Genomic DNA, 21,882 nt, shown 5'->3' with positions numbered 1-21,882 from the left:
AACTGCCCTGGTAAAGATGTCCAGTTCTCAAATTCTCCCCCATCGAGATGTCATTCTGCTTGTGTCTCTGCTGACCTCAAGGACCCACTGATATTTCCTTTCTGTGTGGGCAGGGGAGTAGATGAACTGGCCCTGAGAATCCTGAACCTGACTGCATTCTGGGTGGGAGGAAGAGTGGAGGTGCTGGATGAAGGCAGAGACGAGGGCTATTATGTAGAACAGCTGCAGCCCCCGCCCCCAGCCTCAGCCCCTTCCACCCAACTTAATGGCTTCCTTAAGTTTCGGGTGATGAATGAGGTGTCAGAGCAAGAGACAGGGCTGGGATAGGCGCCTCTCCTACCCCTCCCTGGCCTCCTCACTCCAGACCTCCTCTGTCTCCCCTGGGTTCCCCTCCCCCATCCTGTCCTGTCCCTCCCAGATCCCCCCTCCCCTAGTCTCCTCCTATCCTGACCCTAATGCACCCCCACCTCCTTCCATCCCACAGGTCTTTCCTTCCTATCCTTACCCTATCCCTCCAAACCCTTCCTATCCTTACACTATCCCTCCAAACCCAGTCCTCTTTCTTCTACACTCAGAGCTATCTCTTCCAGCCTCCCTTCTATTTTCTTCCTCGTCTGTGCTAGGGCTTTCACTTTTCCTTTAGCCTCCTCTCAATTGGTATATTCGCTCCCTAGACCTTACTAGGCTGACTTCTCTCTGTCTTCTCTAAACCCTCTTACCACTTCTAGTCTTCTTCTGGCCTGTCCTATCCTCTTCAGACCTTCTCTTCTTTCAACCTTCTTTAATCTTCATTCTTTTCTCTTTCCAAATCTGCTCTTAACCTCTTCCCATCCAGGTCCCAACCCCCATAAATGGGAGACCCCTCTGATATCTTGTATCAATCCTATAGCCAGAACCCCATTCAAAGACAGAATAGATCTCAGTCATTGAACACCTGCCTCCTTGATGGTCCAAGGCCAGAGAGACAGTCACCTTAGGGGCTGTGGAGTAGAGTAAAGGCCATAGAGGAAGGGAATATTCTCTCAGTTTATCTTGAGGGGCAAAGGTCTGATGGGAGTAAAATCCCCATCCCCACCCCAGTCCGATGCAGACTTTATTAGTATATTCCTTAGAGTAGAATATAGTAGGGTACAGTTCTGCTTAGCAGATGGACAAGCCCTGTGATGATTGGTGGGGATGAATAACTTCAGTGGAATGGGTAATGGTGGTGACAGTGAGAACAATCACAATGTTAATGACAAAGTTGATGATGATACTGGTGACATGTTTGTTTGTGTGTTTTTCCCAATCAGTGAAGCCCGATCCTCCAGAGAACGTTGTGGCCCGGCCTGTGCCTAGCAGCCCTCGACGCCTGGAGGTAACCTGGCAGACACCCTCCTCCTGGCCTGATCCTGAGTCATTCCCTCTCAAATTCTTCCTTCGATACCGGCCATTGATCCTTGACCAGTGGCAACACGTAAGTCTGGCTCTCCCTTTGGGGGCAGCTCTCTGGGAACTTTTGAAAGGGCAGCTACCTTCAGAGAAATATGTAGCTGTTGAAAAACAAATATCCATAGGCTCTGGAAGCTTCCGTTCTTTCTTTTTAGGACCCAGGCCCTGACACCCTCATTATATTTCTTATGGTGGTAATAAGGAGGGAGGGGCCTTCCTTCAAAAGCAAGAGAAACTGAGGTCCTGGGTGGGGAAGTCAAGCTCCCAGCCAGGCTGGGACTCATCCCTGATGCCCCTGATACTGAAGTAGTTTCTTGCTTCCTCCCAGACTGAGTAGTTTACAGAACAAAAGGAGTGAGGAACAGATTAACCTTCTTTCTCTCTTCTTTCTCTTTCACTCTCTAAAAAAAAAATGGAGAGGAGGTGTTAAGTTGATTCTTTCTTGTTGTCACCATGGAAGGGAGGGCAGCAGGGTGTAGGGGGAAGCATCAAGGACTGTCAGCCAAGACACCTGGGTTCTAATCCTGATCCCACCAGTAACTCATTGTGTGATCTTCAACAATGAATTTCCCTTCCCTGGGCCTCTGTTTCTTCATCTGTAAAATGAAAGGGTTGAACTAACTGGTCTCTTAAATTCCTTCCAGCTCATACATTCAGTGACTCAAATACGATCAACAAATATTTGCAGAATGCTTCCTGTGTGCCTAGCCCTGGGCCCAGCTGGGCTGTGAGGGAGACAGGAGAAGGAATAGATAGAGGCCTTCAAAAGGTCATTGTCTGGTTGGGGAGGTGACTCACTCACATAAGACAATTAGAAGACAGCACAAGACAGTATGTGGTAATGAAATGGGTGAAATTATGTAGCTCTGGTTATAGAAAGGGCAGTTGGCTGAGAGGCCACAGGAGGTGAGACAGGAGTTGGACCCTGAAAAGTTGGCAGAAATCTGATCGGGAAGAAGTGGCTGGGAAGATGGGGATAGGGGTCCTAGGTAGAGAGAACTGAGGGAGCAAAGGCAAGAGTAATCACTGTGTGTGTGTGTGTGTGTGTGTGTGTGTGTGTGTGTGGTGTTGGGGATGGTGAGGAGATAGACCTGGCCAGGGTAGGGGGTGGGGGCGGGAAGCAGCCCAGGGTGGGAGTTTGGGGGGGAGGAAGGACAGCTGTGCTCCGAATTTCCTGGCTACCACCCGGGCCGCTGGGACGTGCACTCAGCCGTGCCTTGCTGTGTCCAGGCTGAACGCGCCGCCCTCCCCTTTCCCCCTAACCCAGGGAATATGGCCTGCAATTCACATCATTTCAGGGCAAATGCACATCTGTATTTCTTTCGACATCATATCCAGTCCTGGGGAAACAGAGAACAGAGAAAACACACACACACACACACACACACACACACACACAAGAGAGAAGAAAGACGTTCTTCCCTAATCCCCTATTCCTGGGAAAAGGGGAATCGTTTTTCCATGTTTTGTCCTGGGAAGAACTCACTCAGATGGAAAGAAATTTAAGTGACTTGGAGCACTGGGTCCTTCACACCCTGAGATCCTGAGTGCAAATCTTGCTCCAGGCATTTCTAAGCCACCCATCTTTCCCTTCCCATCCTGAACTCTCATCTGAGGGAGAAACATTTCATTATTTGAAGAGTCCTTAGTTTAAGGAAAAGACAAAGTTCAGTCTTTGGAGAACCCCTGGTCTGAAGGGGATATAAGCCTATTCTTGTGTGTCCCCTGATGTGAGGGGCAGTAGTCCTTGGGTAGATCCTTGTGTGAAGTGAGGGATAAGACTCTAGCCTTCTGGGAATCTCTCCTTTAAGGGAAGGAATTGGTTCTCCACTTGGGAAAGCTCCTGTCCTGATGAGGGAGAAATAACCCTGCTGCTGTTGCCCTGTCCTGCAAACCCTGGGTCTGGATGTGGTCCCTCTTCAAGGGTCCCCAGTCTGAGAAAAATAGGTACCCATGGGACTAAGGCTGAGGAACACTTACAAAATATGAATGGGGATAAATTTATGGATAGCTGCACAGTGTGTGTAAAAGGGATGACCTGAGTGGGGCTGGGGTGAATTGGAAAGTTCTCCTGTGAAAAGAGAATTTCTAGTTGGATTTGGATGGTGGTACCATATTGGTATAGGGGTGAGGGTAAGGTGAACCTTTGAGAGGGGTTAGAGGTGGGGGTAAAGGGGATCTCAAGGTGGTGGGGAGGAAGAAATAAATGTTTTTGATTTCCCCTATAAGCTCTCATATTGATGACCTAGGGAAAATATTCCCAAGGAGAACAGTGTAGGATTGGTAGAGTGTTGCTTGTAGAGGGTAGGGAAGGGTGCTAAATGAGGTTGTTAAGGCTAAATATTAGAGATCACCATTGATGTGTTCAGGATACAAGTATTGCATATGGTGTGTGTGTGTGTGTATGCAGAGTCCATAGGACATGTGGGTAACACAGGCAGCATATACGGCACATATGGGCCATCCAGGAGATGTGCTCAGGATGTGAAAGAGACATTCAGGTTATGTGTCATAGAAAGGCTGTGTGCATGCCTTAAGGTATGTGTTGGAAGGGCCAATCATGGTGGGCTCCTGGGAGGGGGACAGGACCATTCAAGTCAATTCAATAAACATTTGTTTATTAAGCAACTACTTTGTGCCAACATATTATGCTAGGCTCTAGGGATACAAAACCAAATGTTAGCCCTCAGGGGATTTACGATCTCTTGGGTGAAAACTACGTGTATGCATATAAGTAAATACAAATTAAAAAGTAATTTTGCGGGGAATGACAGGGGCAGGGTGGGGAGCCAGATATGGTCTCTCGTAGGAGGTGGCAAATTAAACTGAGCCTCTAAGGAGACTACTTTCTAACAGGCTGAGGTAAGGAAGGAAAACATTCCAGGAATGGGAAACAGCTTGCACAAAGATATGAAGGTGGGAACTTGAATGTCATGCACCATGAAAGTCAAGAATAGCTTGTCCAGAACACTGATTTGGTGAGATATGAGGGTATAAAAACAGCCTGAAAGGGTAGTCCAGAGGCTGATGGGGAAAGGCTCCCAATGCTGGGGCAGCAAACTTTGTATTCGTATCCTAGAGACCAGAGGGCATTGCTGAAATTCCTTGAGCAGGAGAGTGGCATGGTCATACCTATGTTTTAGGCATATCCAACTGGCTGCTGTGTGGTGATGGAGGGACTGGAGCCAGGGAAAACAGTCAAAAGGTTAGTGCAGTAGTCTCAGTCAACTGTTGTGTGGGTGGAGGATATGGCCCTGACCTGTCAACAGCAGGCCCTGGTTTCTGAACTATATCTATCAGTAGGGATGAACATTATGTTCTGATCCTCTTTGAGACTTATGGCACGAGCTTATGTGATAACTAGAGGATACACAGGACAACCTATGACAAGAGTCTGTGGCCAGGGTTGGGAGGGAGGGGCGGGATGTCAGTCCATAGCTAGGTATGATGATCACTTTGTGGCCAGGGTTTGGAATCAGTCTGTAGCTATGGCTTGAGGTCAGTCAGTGGCCAGGATGAAGGGTTAGTCTATGACTGGGATTAGGGGCTAGTGTGGGATCACAGTTAAGGGACAGTCATCTTGAATGGGTCAGTTATGCTCATAGTCCTGGTTACAGTCTGAGTACAGGGACACTGGAGTCCCCCCCACCCATTGGAGACTGTCTGCACTTTAATTCATCATGTGCTGTCTCTGAGTCTCATCTAGTCCCATCTCTTTATTCTATAGATAAAGAAGCCAAGGCTTGGAGAGGTTGGTGCTGGAAGCATTTTAGTCATGGCAGTCTGATATGAGGGGGGTAGGTTCATTAAAGTCAATGCAACAAGGAATTATTTATAAAATACCTACTATGTGCCAAGTATTATGCTAGGTTCTGGGGATACAAACCAAAATAAATACAAAGTCATTTGGGGGCAGGGACTTTTTGGGTATCAACTCCCTTCCTCTCCTCTTATAACGATGTCCCTGGTCCCTGAAGTTCCTCAAAAAAGTCCAATCCTGTCAAGCTCTGGTCCCCCTGGCCCCCTGGCCCCTGAGTGTATAGACCTGGACCCCTGTCCTGGCTGGGCCCTTTCCTTCCTTCCCCTTTGGCTGGGGTCTGTGCTCTGTCTCCTCAGCAGAGAGCACCGCCCGCCGGCTATCCCCCTTGCTCCTCTGGCTTTTAAGTATGTAACTCGATCCTGGGGCCCTCCTTAGTCCCCCCACCCCCAGGTTTACGGCCAGTCTGGCTAACTCACTCAGATGTTCCCCTAATGGAGTCCTTGCCTGGCAGGCCGCCGTCCCCTAATGCATCGCTAATAATCTGGTTCTGGTTTCATGAGCCCCCCCTTTACCTCCCCACCCGTTAACGAGCTACAGACGGGGCAGCCACCGAGTGCAAGCACACGGAACGGACATGCACACATTCGATGGTGTCCACATGCTCTTCACACACACATACACACAGAGCAGAAGGGCTCTGGCTTGCATGTGTGCACATGCATTACACATACCTATATTCATGGGATGATGTCCATAAACTCTGCATATACCCCGAGCAGACACACCTGGGTATGTGCTGATACATGTTCATAGTGGTCTTTGAATAGTGTGTGGCTAACACTGTATGAAACGTTAAACACTGCATATGTTTGGATATCGATGTATGAACACATGGATTGGCCACGTTAATGCTTGTGCACTTGTGCCCAAATGGATTTGATGGAAGGGCCTCTCCAAAGAGATGAGTTCCATTGTCTTCCAGAACAGAGAAGGTGAACTTGAGATGCCAGATCTATGTTATCTCAAATGTCATCCCCAAATGGATAGAACTCTTTCCCTATAAGAGACACTGAGGGAATCCCTTCATCTAGCTCCCTTCCCCCAGACAAGATGGCACCTCTCCAAATCCCATGGACTGGCCTTTCTACTGAGCCCTAGCCTTCAACAATTCCTTTCCCCAAACTTGAGCTGTTTATGGTTTTTTTCTTTGTTTTTCTTCAATCTATGTACCCACCCCACCCTATGTACCTTCACCCCACCTCTGTCACTCCCTTAGGTGTCTCTGCCTGGGTTTATGCCACTCTTTCCTAAGTTGCCTAGGATGAAGAGACATTGAGAGCCTTGTGGGGTTGGCTACAGTAAAGCTGCCTGCCTGTCCTGAGGCTGCCCACAACCCCCACTGCAGACCCCAGTTTTCTACCACATTGGGGTCTCTCCAGGATAGTTTTTATCTCTTTCCTCAAGAGTTAGGTCTTCCTCCATTCTCACTTAGGGCCATAGGGAAGGAAGGGAAGGATGGAGAGAGGTAAGGAAGAGGGGAGAAAGGAAGGAAACATTTATTAGGGCCTAAATGCACCATACACTATGCTCTGTGCTTTATAAATATCTCATTTGATCTTTCTAACAACCCTGGGAGGAGGGTATTATTATTATCCTCATTTTACTCTTGCAGATAGAGGTTAAATGACTTACCCAGGGTCACACAGTTATAAAGTATCTGAAGCTGCTTTTGAACTCATCTTCCCAGCTCCACTGTGCCACCTAGTTGCCTCTGTAGGCAGGATAGCATGTGTACATGCTCCCTTGCTTCCCTGGACTGGTCACTGATCCATTTCACATACCTATGTTGTGAAATATAGGCATATGGGAAAGCATCACGATGTGATTAAGGTATAAAAAGGAAGGATATGGGGTGGCCAGGTGGCACAGTGAGTAAGAGCGCCGGCCCCAGCGTTGGGAGACCCAGGATCAGTTCCGGCCTCAGATACTTGGCACCCCCACAAAATAACTGGCCGTGTAACCTTGAGCAAGTTACTTAACCCCAATTGCTTCAAAATAAAATTAAAATTAAAAAAAATAAAAAGGAAGGGTAGATGAAGCTAAGGGATACAAAGTCATTTGGGATAGATACAGCCCCTGGGCTGATGGTAAAACTGAGTCCTGTTCTTGGGAAGGTCCCTTGGATTGTGGGAGGGGGTGTGAACTCAACCAGAGCCCTACCTTCCCATCTTCTATGTCCCCATTCCTATTCCCAGGGCTCTCCAGAACAATGATGCTCTGTCTGCTACTCCCAAGCCCCTTGAATACTCCTATTCCCCTTGAATGGGGGCTCATGTTGCTAACAGGCCTGAGACCCTCAGACATCCCTGAGAGCAGGGAAAGATGAGGCTTTGACAGGAGAGCTCCTCTCTGAAGAGGGGGCATTTAAAGATGGAGAATGGAGGCTTCTAGCTTGTTTCCCAGCTCAGCCTTCTGTGCTTATGCAACACACTAATCTTTTTGAGCCCCAGTTATGTTCTTGTTCTAGGTTCAAGGAGCCATTAGCACTTAGGGTCAGGGAAACTGTACGTTAACAGGAGGTTAGGGTGCCTTTATTTGGTTTTGCTGTTCCTTCCCCACCCCCACTCCAGTACCCCCCTCCCCTCCAACTAAGGAGACTGAATAACTGGTTGCCTCAGTAGTAACTCTACTCCCTTCCCTATGATCAGAAAGATATGATTAGAGACCTCTCAGATGTGTAGGGGTCTCTGAGCTTGGGGAAGTACTACCAGGGTCTTCCACTCAGGTTATAGGATTGTAACATCTACTTTGAAAACCTAACCCTGTTACAGGATCATAGAACTTTAGACCTGAAAGACACTTTAGATGGCCCTGGTCTAATCCTCTCAGGTTCCAGAGGACATGTAAGTCAGCAGTCTGACATGAAGGTTATCCATGGGGGTAAGTGGCAGAGTGGGATTCCAGTCTGGGTTCTTACAGGTCTCAGGGCATGTTAGAAGTGGAAGGGACCTCAGCTCTCCTTCAAATGCATGGTGTGTCTGTGAGTGTGTGTGTGTGAATGAATGGGTGCACGAGCTTAAAAAGAGGCATAGTTCCCATCAGATTGTGGGGAAAGGTGATGAGATTAGTTTGGGGGCATATTGAACTTGCTTAAGGGTCAGACCTGGATATCTAAACATAGGAGTGATAGAACGAGATGGAGAGGGGGACAAGTGAGTTACCTCGAGTCAATAAGGCCCCTTTTCTGAGAGCCATCTTCTGAAACATGGATTTTGTAAAGCATGTTGCAAAATGTATTCTTGGGTTTCTCAGCTGAGGTTGGATAGGGGGATATTTTGGGAAATGGAATATAGTGAATTCCACTCGGGTGTGGGTTGGACCAGAGGACCTCCAATTCCAAGTCCCTTATATTTCTGAGATTTTATGATTCTGTGAGATCAGAGGAAATCCGTGACTTAAAATGGAGAGTGTTTTTTTCCCCTTTCTTCTATTACACCATCTCAGGAGTGGCTCTGATCCTGTCAACCTGAACTCAAGGGATTATGACTTAATTCCATGAACATAGAAACATGGTCCTCATAGGCCCTCCAAGTAGGAGAGATTCCTAACTTCCTGACAGAAAGGGAGAGAAATGTCTTGCTATGTCATCTGGACTCCTTGAACCAGACACTGATCTCATACATGCATACATTAGAGACTCACACATTTACTACAATCAAATACACAGAGATATATGCCTCATGCATGCTTGAGGGCACACACATACACACGCACGGACACACACACATACATGTACACACTCTCTCAATCTTAACATGAAATTCACCCTATCATGCTTAGACTCCAAATCAAGCTGTATGAGGAATTGTTGAAGAAACTTACTTGGGATTTTTAGCCTGGAGGAGAGAAGACTCAGGGAGGGAAATATTAATTATGTTCAAGTATTTGAAGGGCTGACCATTTGAAAGAACAAATTCTCTTTTTTCTTTTCTTTTTTTTTTTTTTTAAGCAATCGGGGTTAAGTAACTTGCTCAAGGTTACACAGCCAGTTATTTCTGGGTGTGGTGCTGAGTGTCTGAGGCCGGGATTCGATCTCCAGGTCATCCCAACACTGGAGCCGGTGCTCTTACTCGCTGTGCTACCTGGCCGCCTCTCTCTCTTTTTTTTTTTTGCTTGGTCGTAGAGAGCAAAATTATCAACGAGTGAACATTACAGAGGCAAGTTTCATCTCAATATAATAATCAGAGTGGCTTTTAAAAAATGGCTGTGTCAAAGAGTCATCTCCCTGCTCCAGAGTGACTAAAACATCTCATCTCAATTCATTTCGTTTCAGTTGTATAAGCATTGGGTGGTGGTCAGACAAAGATAAAAATGAAACATCCCCTGCCCTTGAGGAAGCTTTTGTTCTCCTGAGGCAGCTAGGTGGTACAGTGACTAGAGAGGACCAGGACTGGAGTCAGTAAGATCTGAGTTCAAATCCGGTCTCAGATACTCACTAACTGTGCAATCCCACACAAGTCACTTAATCTCTGTTTGCCTCAATTTCCTCCACTGTAAATGGGGAAAATAATTAGTTCCTACCTTTCTGAATTATGAGGATCAAGTGAATATTTGTGAAATGCCTGGCTCAGAGTAGATGCCATAAAAATGCTTATTCTCACCCCTTATGGGGCAAGGAAGAAGCGATAAAATGTGCACAGACCAGCAAAGATAAACAAAATAAAAAATGAATAACAGTGATTTTAAGGTGAGGTGAGATGGAGTGCAGCACTACCAAGTGAGGGAATGGAAAATGTACCTAAGCTGAGCCTCTAAGGAGGACTAGTGTTCCAAGGGATATATTTGGTGAAAGAGACCATTCCACAGCTGGGGCACAGTCTATGCAAAGCCCACACATGGGAGGAGTGTATGAGATAATTGGAGTGAGACTGGCATGGGTGTTAAATGCTGTAACAATTGCTGGGATATGCTAAAGGACGTTCTTCCTTAGAGGGGATCGGAGGCTGGAGCCTTTGCTGTTCTATACAAATCCTAAAAATTCCTCACCCTGACCATGTGGTCAAGACTGGAGAAGGGGGGGGGGGGTGTAGTCAGAGGTTAGACCTCCATGACTAACCCTGGATGCCCTGTCAAAGTCTCCCCTCCATCCCAGTCCATCCTCCACTTTGCTGCTGGAGAGACCTGTTTAAAGCAAAGAGCTGGTGTCACATCAATCACAAACACCCTGCCCTACTCAGTTTGCCCCCAATTGCCTTGAGGATCAAATTTATAAACCTCTATTTGCACTTTAACACCCTTACACTCTGATCACTTCCTATCTTTACAGCCTTCTTACGCTTTACACCCCTCCCCATAATCTATGATCCAGTGACATTGGTGGTCTTTTTTTTTTTTTTTAACGTGCTACCCTCCATTTCCTGACTCTGGGCGTTTCTCCTGGCTGTCCCTCATGCCTAGCATGCTTTCCTTCCTTACCTCTTGATTTCCCTGACTTCCTTCAAGATTCAGCTCCAATCTCCACTTGTATGAGGCCCCATTGCTAGTGCCTTCTGTTCTATCCACTCTGTATAAATTGTCTATGTACGTAGTTCTTTCTGTGTTGTCTCCCCTTTCTTGAGATCAGGGACCATTCTTTGTATTCACGCTATTTAACCCAGTGCCTGGCACATCAAAGGTGCTCAATTAAATACTTGTTGATGGTGATGATTCTGATGAAGGCCACAAAAGGGAACTAGTAACAACAGGGAGTCCCTCCTGAGCCCTGAACCTGTCCCTCCAAGGATCTTGCCTGATCTCCCTTGGGGTTTGCCCCAAATTGATGGGGTACCTGGGGTCTAGGTCAATTTGTGAAACCAACTTGTGAAACCAGTCTGTGAAATTGTAACTGCAATTTGTATTGTAAAATTGTTATCTGTAAAATTCCTTTCCCAACCTCTAACTCTGCCCCTTCCCCCTAACCAAACTCGGCCAAGGCAACACCTTGGAACTCCTTTGTTCTTACTTAATCCCTCATGTCTCCTCCGGTCTGGCCCAAATCTTATCTAAACTATCTATGCATTGAGGTCCCTTCCCTCCGGTCAGCCCAGACAATGGCAGCCTTACCCTTTAAAAGTAAAAGCATGTACCCCTCTCACTCGCAGGTCCCCTAAAGGACTCTTGCGCGCTGTAATGGCGTATTAATAAACTTTCTCAACTCTAACTCCAAGAAAGGCTGAGCTGAATTCTTTCCAGACGCCCTGTTGAACCTATCGGGATCCCGTTCCCCCCCCCCCCCCCCCAAAATGATGTTCGGTCAGTAAGTCAGTTAACAGGCATTCCTTACCGTGCATCAGGAACTATGCTAAGTAATAGAGATACAAAGAAAGGTTCATCGCCTTTTCCTCCCTGGAGGCAAACTAGCATGCACAGAGATCAAAACATTGGGTCAAGTTTGCCAGTTGAGGAAAGAATCCCAGGCATCTCCTGGTCTTCCTTCTTCCCTTTCCTGTCTCCCTAAACACCACTGCAAGCTCATTCTGAAGGCTTCTTGGCCAGTGCAGTCAGAGCCCTCTGGGGCTATAGCCAGGGGAAGGGGAGGGAAGGCAGTGGCTGGCTCAGCGTGGGGACTCAGGGCCCAGCTTCCTCTGTCCCTTCTCGTTTATGAGCTTCTTTATAGCCATCCCATCGGCAGGTTAATGAGGAAGTAAGTGCCGCTGAGATGAAGCAGAAAGGGGCCTGGAGCAGGTGGGGGCTGGGCAGGCAGGATGGTGCAGTGGGGTTATTGGGTGGTGGTAGCCCAACCCTCCCCCCTGAGAAGCAGCCAGATTCTGCTCCCGCCAAAGACTCCCTTGTAAATGGCCCCCCTCGGTGGCGCTAATGGCTGTAAAGGTCTGTAATGAGAGACGATGGGGGCTTTGGGTGGCCAGAGAGGAAACCCTGGTAAGGGCCGGCGTCCGGCCGGGCACGGCAGGCCATAAAATTAACAGGCTGTAAAAAGGGAAAGGGCACGGAGACAGAGGCAGCTGGTGGCAGGGAGAGCAGTGTGGATGGAGAGACTATGGAGGGGAACATCTGGGAGGTCTCCTAAGAGGATGGCCCAGAGAAGCAGTGAGTGCCTGCTTTAGTTCCTGAGTGGGTGGTCTTGGGGGATCTGAGTCCTGCCCCTTCAGTAGTGAGAGTCAAGTATGTCTGATGACACACATTCTTTCATCTACCCTCCTTTGGGAGAGAGTCAGGTGGTGGTTTAGAGTTGGGGTTTAGGGGTCTGATTATCAGCATAACTTTATCGGGGGATGGTTCCATTTCCTTTCCATGAAGCCAGGATAAAAAGACTGGGGGCACAATCAGAGGTTGGGATTGACGGCTTATTGTGGGGAAATGGGGAGGGGACCAGCTGGGGACTCTGATATGGAAGAAGATTGTGTGGGGGTGGCTCTGGAAAGAAAGTATAAAGAACTGGGAAGTATCGGGAAGCAGAAAAGTGATCTGTAGCTGCAGATGGGAGTCAGTGTTTTTTTTTTTTAATCTAGAAAAGTCAGACACTAGGGCAAGGAGAGTGTCACCAAGGGTGCTGGATCTGGACTCAGGAAGATCTGGGTTAGACTCCCATCTCAGACATATGCTAACTCCAAGCCCAGTTTCCATAACTGTAAAATGAAGTTGTTGGATTTGATGTAAATCTAAGATTTTGTGATGAGCATACCCTTGACCTCAAAATACTCTCAGCCTCGGTTCACCTGATCTCTTGAACCTCCCCTTTCCTCATCCCATCCCCTTACATACATGTGCGTGTCTTTCTTCTTCCCCAGTAGAATGTTAGCTCCTTGACAGTAGGGACTGTTTCATTCATGAGTCTGTGGTACCTGGAACATAGTAGCCATGTCCTAAATGCTTTCCTCAGGTTGAACTGTCTGATGGCACTACGCACACCATCACTGATGCATACGCCGGGAAGGAGTACATCATTCAGGTGGCTGCTAAGGACAACGAGATTGGGACATGGAGTGACTGGAGTGTGGCCGCCCACGCCACTCCTTGGACGGAGGAGCCCAGATACCTTACAACAGAGGCTCAGGCTCCAGGTTAGAATCCTGGGGTTGTTGCCCACACCTGCCCTGTCCTCGGCCCCCACTGTATTCCTGCTGGGACTCTCTCACATTTCCATCTCTGTTCTATCTCCTTTTGTCCATCTTCCAGCCTTCCCCCTTAACAACAAAATCTCCCATCTCTCCTGTCCATCTCCACCTATCCCACTACACCTGGTCTTTTCATTATGCCCTTAGGCACGCTTCTTTGTATCTGCCTGCCTGCCTGTCCATCTAGTCAGCCAGCTTTCTCCCCATCTACAGGGCAGTACCCACTGCTCCTGACATCAGAATTCTGGGTTTGGGGTCCAGTTCTACCACTTACCATCTGGGCAACCTCAGTCAGGTCATTTAACAGCTCTAAGTCTCAGCTTCCTCACCTGTAAAATGGGGATAATAATATACCACTTGCCTCACTGAGTTTCTATGAAGAATGTTTTGTAAACTTTGAAGCACCATAGAAAATGCAAGCTTTTATCACTTTCTTTTCTCTCTCCCTGTCGATCCCTGTGTTCCTCTGTACATATTTCTATTGTAAAACAACTATTTCCTCCTGATAGTTCTTATCTCAGCACCCTTTTGCCAGAGAACTGCCTTTCCTCTTCCCTCCTCCTGGCATTTCCCCTGACTCCCATTGTCTGTAGCTGGGAGGGAGGTACAGTCCCTTGCTCTCCAGGGTTCCCAGATTGGGATGAGGAGAGAATGGGGGAGAACAGGATCTTCAATATAGAAATGGGTAACTTTTCCTACCTCTTCCCCTACTTTGGTTAGGGTGAAGAATTCATGGGGATCCCTGCCCCAGCCTCATAAGCCCCAGACCCTCTGAGTTTTTTCCCTTCCCCCCAGAGACCACCACCACCACCACCACATCCTTCGTCCCCCCTCCCACCACGAAGATCTGTGATCCAGGAGAGGTTGGGGATGGTGTGGGATCCTCAACCGGCTTCCTGCTGACTGTGACCGTGACCGTGACTGTGACAGTGACCACCATAGCAGCCACTGGCCTCTTTATTTAGTGAGTCTGGGTTGGTGAAGAACATGGGGACCTGGAGGGAAATGAGCAGGGCCAAGGTTAGAGAAGGGAAGCAGGTTGTGTAGAACCAGGCTTGGGGGATGCAGGGGGAAGGGTGGGGGGCACATTGGTAGAGAGAGGAATTGGGCCCCTGACCAGGGGCTAGGTCAAGACACTGGGGAATTGGAGGACTTTCAGTTTATTTCCATATTTTTCATAATGAAATATATTACATGCAGATCATATGGCAAATAAGTTTTATTCTTTTCAATTAATAGTTGGGTCCTTTTGCTGAGCACCCAAAGGAACAGTCCTGGGTGGGGGGAGGAGGCTGTAGGAAAGACAGAAGATGTGCCCATAAGATGGGGAAGGGGAGACAGGATCTGGGCAGAGTCTAAACTTCAGCTCCCAGAAGAAGGACTACAGGTCCTTGGGGCTGGGGCAAGCTGGGGGGGAAGGGGGGGGGAGTTGGGATCTGAGAAGCTGAACTGAACCTTGCTAACCACCTCCCTTCTCTTCTTTTCCCAGAGTCCCTCTTTGCATTCCTGTGGAAGAAAATGTTGAAAACAGAAATGAACAAAAACAAAAAGCTCACACACACAAAAAAAAGATCACACACACACACACACACACACACACACACACCAAAAAAAAAAAACCAGGAAAAAAAAACAAAACAAAAAAAAGATACTGTTGGGATTCTCGTTTTTCTATTTTGCACACGGTCAGGAGGACGTTTCACATTGTCTCCAGCTTCACTTTATAGAGACAACCCTGCCCCCTGACTCCCCTCCTCCAGCCTCCTGTCCCCATTCTATACCCCATTCTATACCCTTCTTCCAGCTACCTGACACCTTTCTCCCCTCCTGTGGCCCTGCAGCCTGTAGCCCCCCTGGCTCTTTGGTTTTCTGCCTCCTCTCCAGCCCTCAGGCTGTGTCCCCGAGGTCCTGGTCACTCAAACCCCTTGCTCCCTGACCTTTCAACTTCCACCCCCCTCAATCCTCATCTTTCCCTCTTCCCCTGTTGGAGGCCCCCATATCCTTGACAGCGGACAAGCTACTTAAGAGGGACCTCCCCCCCCTCCCCTGTAGGCAAGAGAGAGAACCATACAGCTAACCCACCCACCAAAGACATACCCCTTCTCCCTCATCTGGGTCACCTCCCCCAGGCCCCTCCTCATTGGGGGCCCCAGAGGACTTGGGTAGGGGGTAAGGGGGCCTCACACACCCCCTAATGCCAGCAACTTTCCCCATACCTCTGGCCCAAGTGCCCCACTCTGGTTCTAATTCCTTCTGTCGTCTCCTCCAGGGCCTTTGCCTTGGTTGGATTAGAGGTTCCTAAGAACTCACCCATTCTCCTTCAGTCACAAATTCCCACACCACATGCTTTTTCAGTCTCCCCAGGCCCCAGGGCTTCCCAACTCCTGTTTTGTATGGCCCTCCCTCACCTTGCCCCTCCCCAAAGTATTTAATGCCCCATTCATCCTAGTCAAACCCAGTGGTAACTTGCTGTATTTGAATTTTTTATAGATGTATATATACAGGGGAGGGGGGTGGGGAAGGGAAAAAGGGTTCTCATTAAACATCGCCATTTCATGAGTTACTGAGAGCAGACCAGTTTTTGGGGGGTGGGGGAGGGGAAGGGGGTGTTTAATCAGAGAGTGCAGCTAGAAGCAGTTTTTGGTTGGGGGTTTTTTTTTTTTTGGTCACAGAGGAAACAAGGCTAGGGATAATTTCTCAAAAGCATTTCTCTGGATAGGCAACTGTAAACAAGTTTTCCCTTGGGGACTTGTGATGAAATTGGCCATATTTAACTTATCAACAACCTGAAGGAAGGGGGGCTACAAATTCTGACTCGATATGGATTAAATCTACTCTGTGTGAAGCACTGTACTAGACCCTGGGAATACAGTGATAAAAATGGTAGAGTCTCTGCCTTCAAGAAGCTTAAAACATTCCACTGGGGTGAAATGAGGCGTATACAGAGGAATCTAGTACAAGGTAATTCCTGATGGGAACAAAGGAGAGATCCCACAAGTGCTCTGGGAATATCTGCTGGAGAGAACACTTGAAGCTGGGGAAATGGGTCTAGGCCTCCTCAAGGAGCTGATATCTGAGCTGGGCCATGAAGGAAGAAGGTTCTAAATGGTGGAAGTACACGGGCAGGAGAGATGGCTTTTGGAGGGAGGTTGGCAACAGACCATTTTGACTGGAACTGAGATGGTGAGAGGGAGTAAGGCTCCCCTTGTGACAGGTGAAATAAAGTAGGAATGGTAGGTGGGGACTAGATTGTAACAGACCTTTTTGTCTCAAGGACAATAGAGAGCCATTGAAGCTTTCTGAGCAAGGGACTGACACGGACAGACGTGCTTTGAGAAAATTATTTTTATAGCTGTTTGTGAAGAGGTGGGATTGGAAGCCAACTATAACCTTAAAGACCAGAGGTAGTAGAGACCTGAACCAGGGTGAGAGATGATATCTGATGGGAGAAATGTGGACAGACCTTGGCAACTGAATAGATGTAGGAGGTGAGAAGAAGAGAGGAGTCAGAGATGATTCCAAATTTTCTAACCTGGGTGACAAGATAGTGATGTCCTCAACAAAAATAAGGCAGTTTGGTGGAAGGATGAGTTTAGGGAAGAAGATGATGAACAGTTTTGGAAATGTTGAATTTGAGCTGCCTTTGGGATTGTTGTTGTTCAGCCTTCATTCTCGAAGAGGACCAGTGGCATCAGGAGGGTGATGTCTTGACTTGCAAGTGAATTGGATTTAAGTAAGACAGTTGTGCAAAGTCATTAGCTCCACTCTCTCCTCCAGAGTCAGTGGAGTCTGGTTACAGGACATAGGTCAGGGCAACTGGCAATGGCCCAGTCCTTGGGATATCAAGATGGAGATGTCCAGCAGGTGATGGAGGACTAGATTTATGTCAAGAGATAAGGCCTATTTTTACAGATTTGGGAGTCTTCTGTGTAGAATGGATTGAACCTTGGTAGTAGCTGATGAGATTACTAAGGGAGAAAGTAAAGAAAGAAGAGGGCCTAAGATAGAGCCTTAAGGGATATCTATGATTGGGGGAGAGGGGGAGTAGCCAGGGATTCAAGGGTGGGGAAAAAGTGCCTTGTTGAATTGTTTCACTTCAGAGTTACAACTGAAGAAAGGAAAGTAGGGACAGACATTTCCATGTCTGCATATGGCATGAAGCTTTTTCAGGGTGAGAAATATCTAGGGTATGGAATAAGCTGCAGGAAGAGCTATTGCAAACACAAGGAGACAAATGGCAGCTTTTATCAGTCAACAAGGATTTATTAAGCACTTATTGTGTGCCGGGCACTGTGCTAAATTACTGGGACACAAAGGAAAAAATTGATCAACTCAAGTGTGGAGAAAAATGGATGCAAGCTTCTCTTAGAGGAGGATGGACACTCAGTTATGATCCAAAATCTAGGCTCAATATAAGGAAGAGCTTCCTAACAATGAGTGCTGTCCCAAAGTGGAGTAGACTGATGGTGTTGAATGGATTCCCTTTCCCTGGAGGTCTTTGAATGGAGGCTGAATGACTAAACTGTTGGGCATGTAGATGAAGGAGTTTAGAAGTGTCAAACAAGTCACCCACAACACTTCCAAGCCAGATTAAAATGTAATTGGGGACTGTTTAACAAAATAAAAATACAACAAGACATAGATTACATTTTAAAGCTAAGTCAATATGTCGCCCACAGGGATCCATCTGTACGGATGAGTAGCCCTTGTTTCTATTCGGAGTTTGACATTACTGGCCTAGATGATCCTTGAGACTCCTTCCAACTCTGAGAGGCTCTGTAATCCAGGATGGCCTTGGATGGGTTGTGTGAGTGGGATGGCTTGGGGAGGGGCAGCATACATAGATTGTTCTCTGGAGAAATTGACTCCATGAGTTGCTGTGGCCAGAATGCTAATAAAAATCTTGGGTATTGTCATGAATCTATAAAAATGACTTATATTTATATAGTGCTCTAAGATTTACAAAACCCTTCACAAACATTATCTCATTTGAAATTCAAAACAATCTCATGAAGAAAGTAGTAACAACCATTATGATCTCAGAGGTCATCGGTTCAAAACCTACGCCTGATGCTTACTACCCATGTGGCTTTGGGAAAGTCTCCTAAATCTCTGTGCTTTAGTTTCCCCACTGGTAAAATGAGAGAGCTGGTCTACAAGAGATCTCCTTTTCAGCTCTAAATTTGTGATCCTATGATCCATTTAACAGATAAACCGAGACTCAAGAGAGGTAGAGTGATTTTCTTAAGGTCACAGAACCTAGTAAAGCACAGTTGGTCCTGGCCTTTTTGCCCAATATCGTACCTGGAGGAGCACTAATCACAGTTTATTTCCAGAGATTACTTGTGTGCTTGCGTCCAGCTGAGTTGTAAAGGGTGGCAGGGAGAGAAGGAAAAGGCAGCGACCAACCTTGCTCTTGAAGAATTTATAGCCTAGTTGGGGAAACACACACGCACAGACACATGAAGCCCTTGAATGAGGCCAGGACAGTGTGTGATCAAGGCGAAGAGTGGCTATAACTTTAAGGGCTGGAGGAGATCAGAGAACAGGGAGAAGTCAGGGGAAGTTTGCAAGCTAGGACTCGAGAAGATTTGGATAGGTTGGGGGTTGGAGAGTGAGAAGAGAATTAAGCCGAGGCAAAAATGCTCATGTTAAAGTGGGAATGCAAAGTATAGGCTTTGTTTGGGAGGAAATGAGGAGTCCAGTCTGGCTGTAGTACAGGGTATGAGTGGATGAGTAGTGTAAATTGGAGCCAGATTATTGAGAGTCTTGTTATCCTAGGAGTTGGATGTTAATGTGTGAGCAATGGGAGCCATGGAAGGCTTTTGAGTAGGAAAGTGACATGATCATGGCTGTGCTTTATAAAGATCATGCATTTAATGAACTGGTGGCCATAGGTAAGAAGAGACCGGTTAGGAGGCTGTTGCAATAGTCCTGGCAGGAAGAAATGAGAACCTACCCTGGAGAAAGAGTAGAGGGAGTAGAGAACAATGGAGGTAGATCTGAAGAGAAGACTTAGTACCTGATTAGACTGAGGGCTAAAGGAGAGGGAAAAGTCCAGGACGAGGAAAGAATTAAATACGATTGCAAGGTGTTGATGATAGGTGTCATCATCAATAGAAGTAGAGAATTCAGCAGGAGGAGGAAGTTGCCTGCAGGGGTTGGGAGAGTCAGGTGAATAATCAACTTTGTTTCAGACATGCTGTGTCTCTGATACTATTATATTTTTTACTCTTGCTTAAGGAGAATCTGCCTGATTATAGGTGAGGTTAGACCTGACCACAGTTTAGGATGCAGGGATGGGAGGGGAAATTCTGAAAGGTTTGGATACTTTGACTTTGGGCCTGGGTACCTCATAACTGAACAGTTCAGTGATTCAAAGCCCTGCCCCCCATCTGTTGACTTGAAAGGTAAGGAGCTTTGAGAAGACTGGATCAAGGTCAGACAGCGAGGAGAACTGCCCAACAGCAGGTGAGTGGGGAACAGTGGGGAAACACAGATTGATGATGAGCCCAAGGCAGTCTAAATAGGGTGGAGGAAGCACAGATAATTCAATCTAGCAGATTATTTCCAAACTACTCTTGGTCTTTTGATTCAGTCCATAGGCCCATGTGCTTCAATTGCTTTGTGCCATTGTAGGGCTTTTACTTATTTAAATATTGATGTGTTTTAAATGTAGAAGAGACACAGACTCAGATGCACACACATATGTGCCTATGTTCACAGAATGAATGAACTATTAAGTGCCTACCATATGCCAAATATTATGCTAAGTGCTGGGGATCCAAAAATACAAAAACAAACAGCCCCTCCCCTCAAGGAGCTTACATTCTAGTGGGAGAAATAACACAAGAGGGAATGGAGGCCATGTAGGACATGTTGGTCCAGAAAGTTGCAGTAACATGGAGGGATGCCATTGGGGATTTAGATTGACATGTTCCTTCTAGGAACAGCGGCAGGATAGATTTGATCATGGGTCAATGGTTCCAGAACTGGAGGGTTGTTAAGGAAAGAGCTATACCAAGGCTGTTGGCAAGGCTATAAAGAAAATGGTCGTAAAGGAGGGGGTGAAGTGAAACGTGATGGAGGTAGTTTTCTGGGAAATATGGTCTAGGAGGAGTCCCCAGTCAGAACAGCCTGGTGGCCTCAGGGCGGACACCTGCACTAACACATAAACTTGTGCTCTGCTGAGCAACAATGGACACGATTGCACGCTGGAGCCAACTGGGTCTACTGCACGTGTAGGTTATGGAATCTCAACTGAGTCCTTGCTACTGCACCCCAAACCATGCTAGCTTCCCCTAATGGATTCTATCCCACTCCACACAGTGGCTATTCCAAACTTTCTTTTTTCAGATAGTCATTTATTATTAATTAATATATATAATATAATTTTAAATATTAATCATTTATTAAGTGCCTGTTATATGCTAGGCACTGTGTTAAATGCTGGGGATAGAAATACAATTTAAGAAGAAAAAAAGACAAGTTATTTTCACCAACTTCTCCCCAAACCTCATCAGCAGGACTTCACCTTGTACTTCATTGAAAAAACTTGAAATCCGTATATCATTCATAGTTCTCTCTTTTGCTCATTTCTGAGGATAAGGTAGCCCTTCTTCTAAGGTAGCTCCTCTTCTTGGGCTCTTGACCCTATACCTCCCATCTCATCTACTAGGTTGACCCTTCAATCATCCCCTCCCGAATTTTCCACTGGCTCCCCCCGCTCTTACCCATAAATATACCCAAATGTCCTCTATCTTTAAAAAGCTTCATTTGACCCTATCAATCTCTTTAAACTGTCTAAAGCCTCTTTTTCACTCCATAAAAAGCTGTCTATACTCACTGTTTCCACTTACTCACTTCTGGTTTGCAATCTGGCTTCCCATCTCATCACTCAGCTGAAACTGCTCTCTCCCAAGGTCACTGGGTGACTGCCTAATTGCCGGAGCCCAATAACTTTTCCTCTCTCTTTGTCCCTATCCTCTCTGCACCTTTTGACATTATTAACCATCCTCTTGTAAATGCTCAGTTCTCCCTGGGTTTTCATAATACTGATCTCTTTTTGTTCTCCTCCTACCTTTCTGGACACTCCTGAGACTCCCTGGCTGGATTATACTCCATGGTCAACCCCCAATGTGTGGGTGTAACAGGGTTATGTCCCAGGCTTTCTTCTGTTCTGCCCAGGTGATTTTATCAGCTCCCATGGGTTCTGCTATAATATTTATGCAGCTGATTCCCAGATTCAACTCTAGTCTGCCTCCTTCAGATCTGTATCACTAACTGCCTCCTGGGCTTCTCTTCTTGGATATTTCATAGACAAACTCAACAAGTCAAAAATAGAACTCTGCCATTTTGCCTTTACTCCTATCTTCCTTAATTCTGTCCAAGGCAGTACCATCTTCCTGATCACCCTGGTTTGCAAACTCAGAGTCACCCTCTTCCCTCTCCCTCCCCTGACATATATCTGATCAGTTTCCAAGTCTTGCCAACCCTATTTCCACCATGTCTCATTTTGTGTCCTTTCTACTCACACAGACAACCTTCTCCTCCCTCCTTGTTCATCACTTTTCACCT

At 46.8% G+C, this 21,882-nt stretch overlaps 1 protein-coding gene across 4 annotated transcripts in view; it reads left to right on the top strand.

Moving 5' to 3' along the window:
* CNTFR (ciliary neurotrophic factor receptor) overlaps positions 1-14,902 on the top strand; it is a 101,474-nt gene extending 86,572 nt beyond the window's left edge. For all 4 annotated transcript variants that reach the window (XM_069101919.1, XM_069101921.1, XM_069101922.1 and 1 more), the window contains exons 6-9: positions 1,293-1,456; positions 13,071-13,251; positions 14,101-14,269; positions 14,795-14,902. In XM_069101919.1, coding sequence (XP_068958020.1) covers positions 1,293-1,456; positions 13,071-13,251; positions 14,101-14,269; position 14,795 — 515 coding nt within the window. In that variant the 3' untranslated portion in view covers positions 14,796-14,902. The remainder of the gene's footprint in view (positions 1-1,292; positions 1,457-13,070; positions 13,252-14,100; positions 14,270-14,794) is intronic.
* The last annotated feature ends 6,980 nt before the right edge of the window (positions 14,903-21,882 follow it).

The sequence above is a fragment of the Petaurus breviceps genome, unplaced genomic scaffold, assembly GCF_028583685.1.
Source record: "Petaurus breviceps papuanus isolate PSGF00001 unplaced genomic scaffold, PetGlider_PUasm1.0 520, whole genome shotgun sequence".
NCBI lineage: Eukaryota > Metazoa > Chordata > Mammalia > Diprotodontia > Petauridae > Petaurus > Petaurus breviceps.
This window is presented reverse-complemented; position numbering and strand designations above follow the sequence as displayed.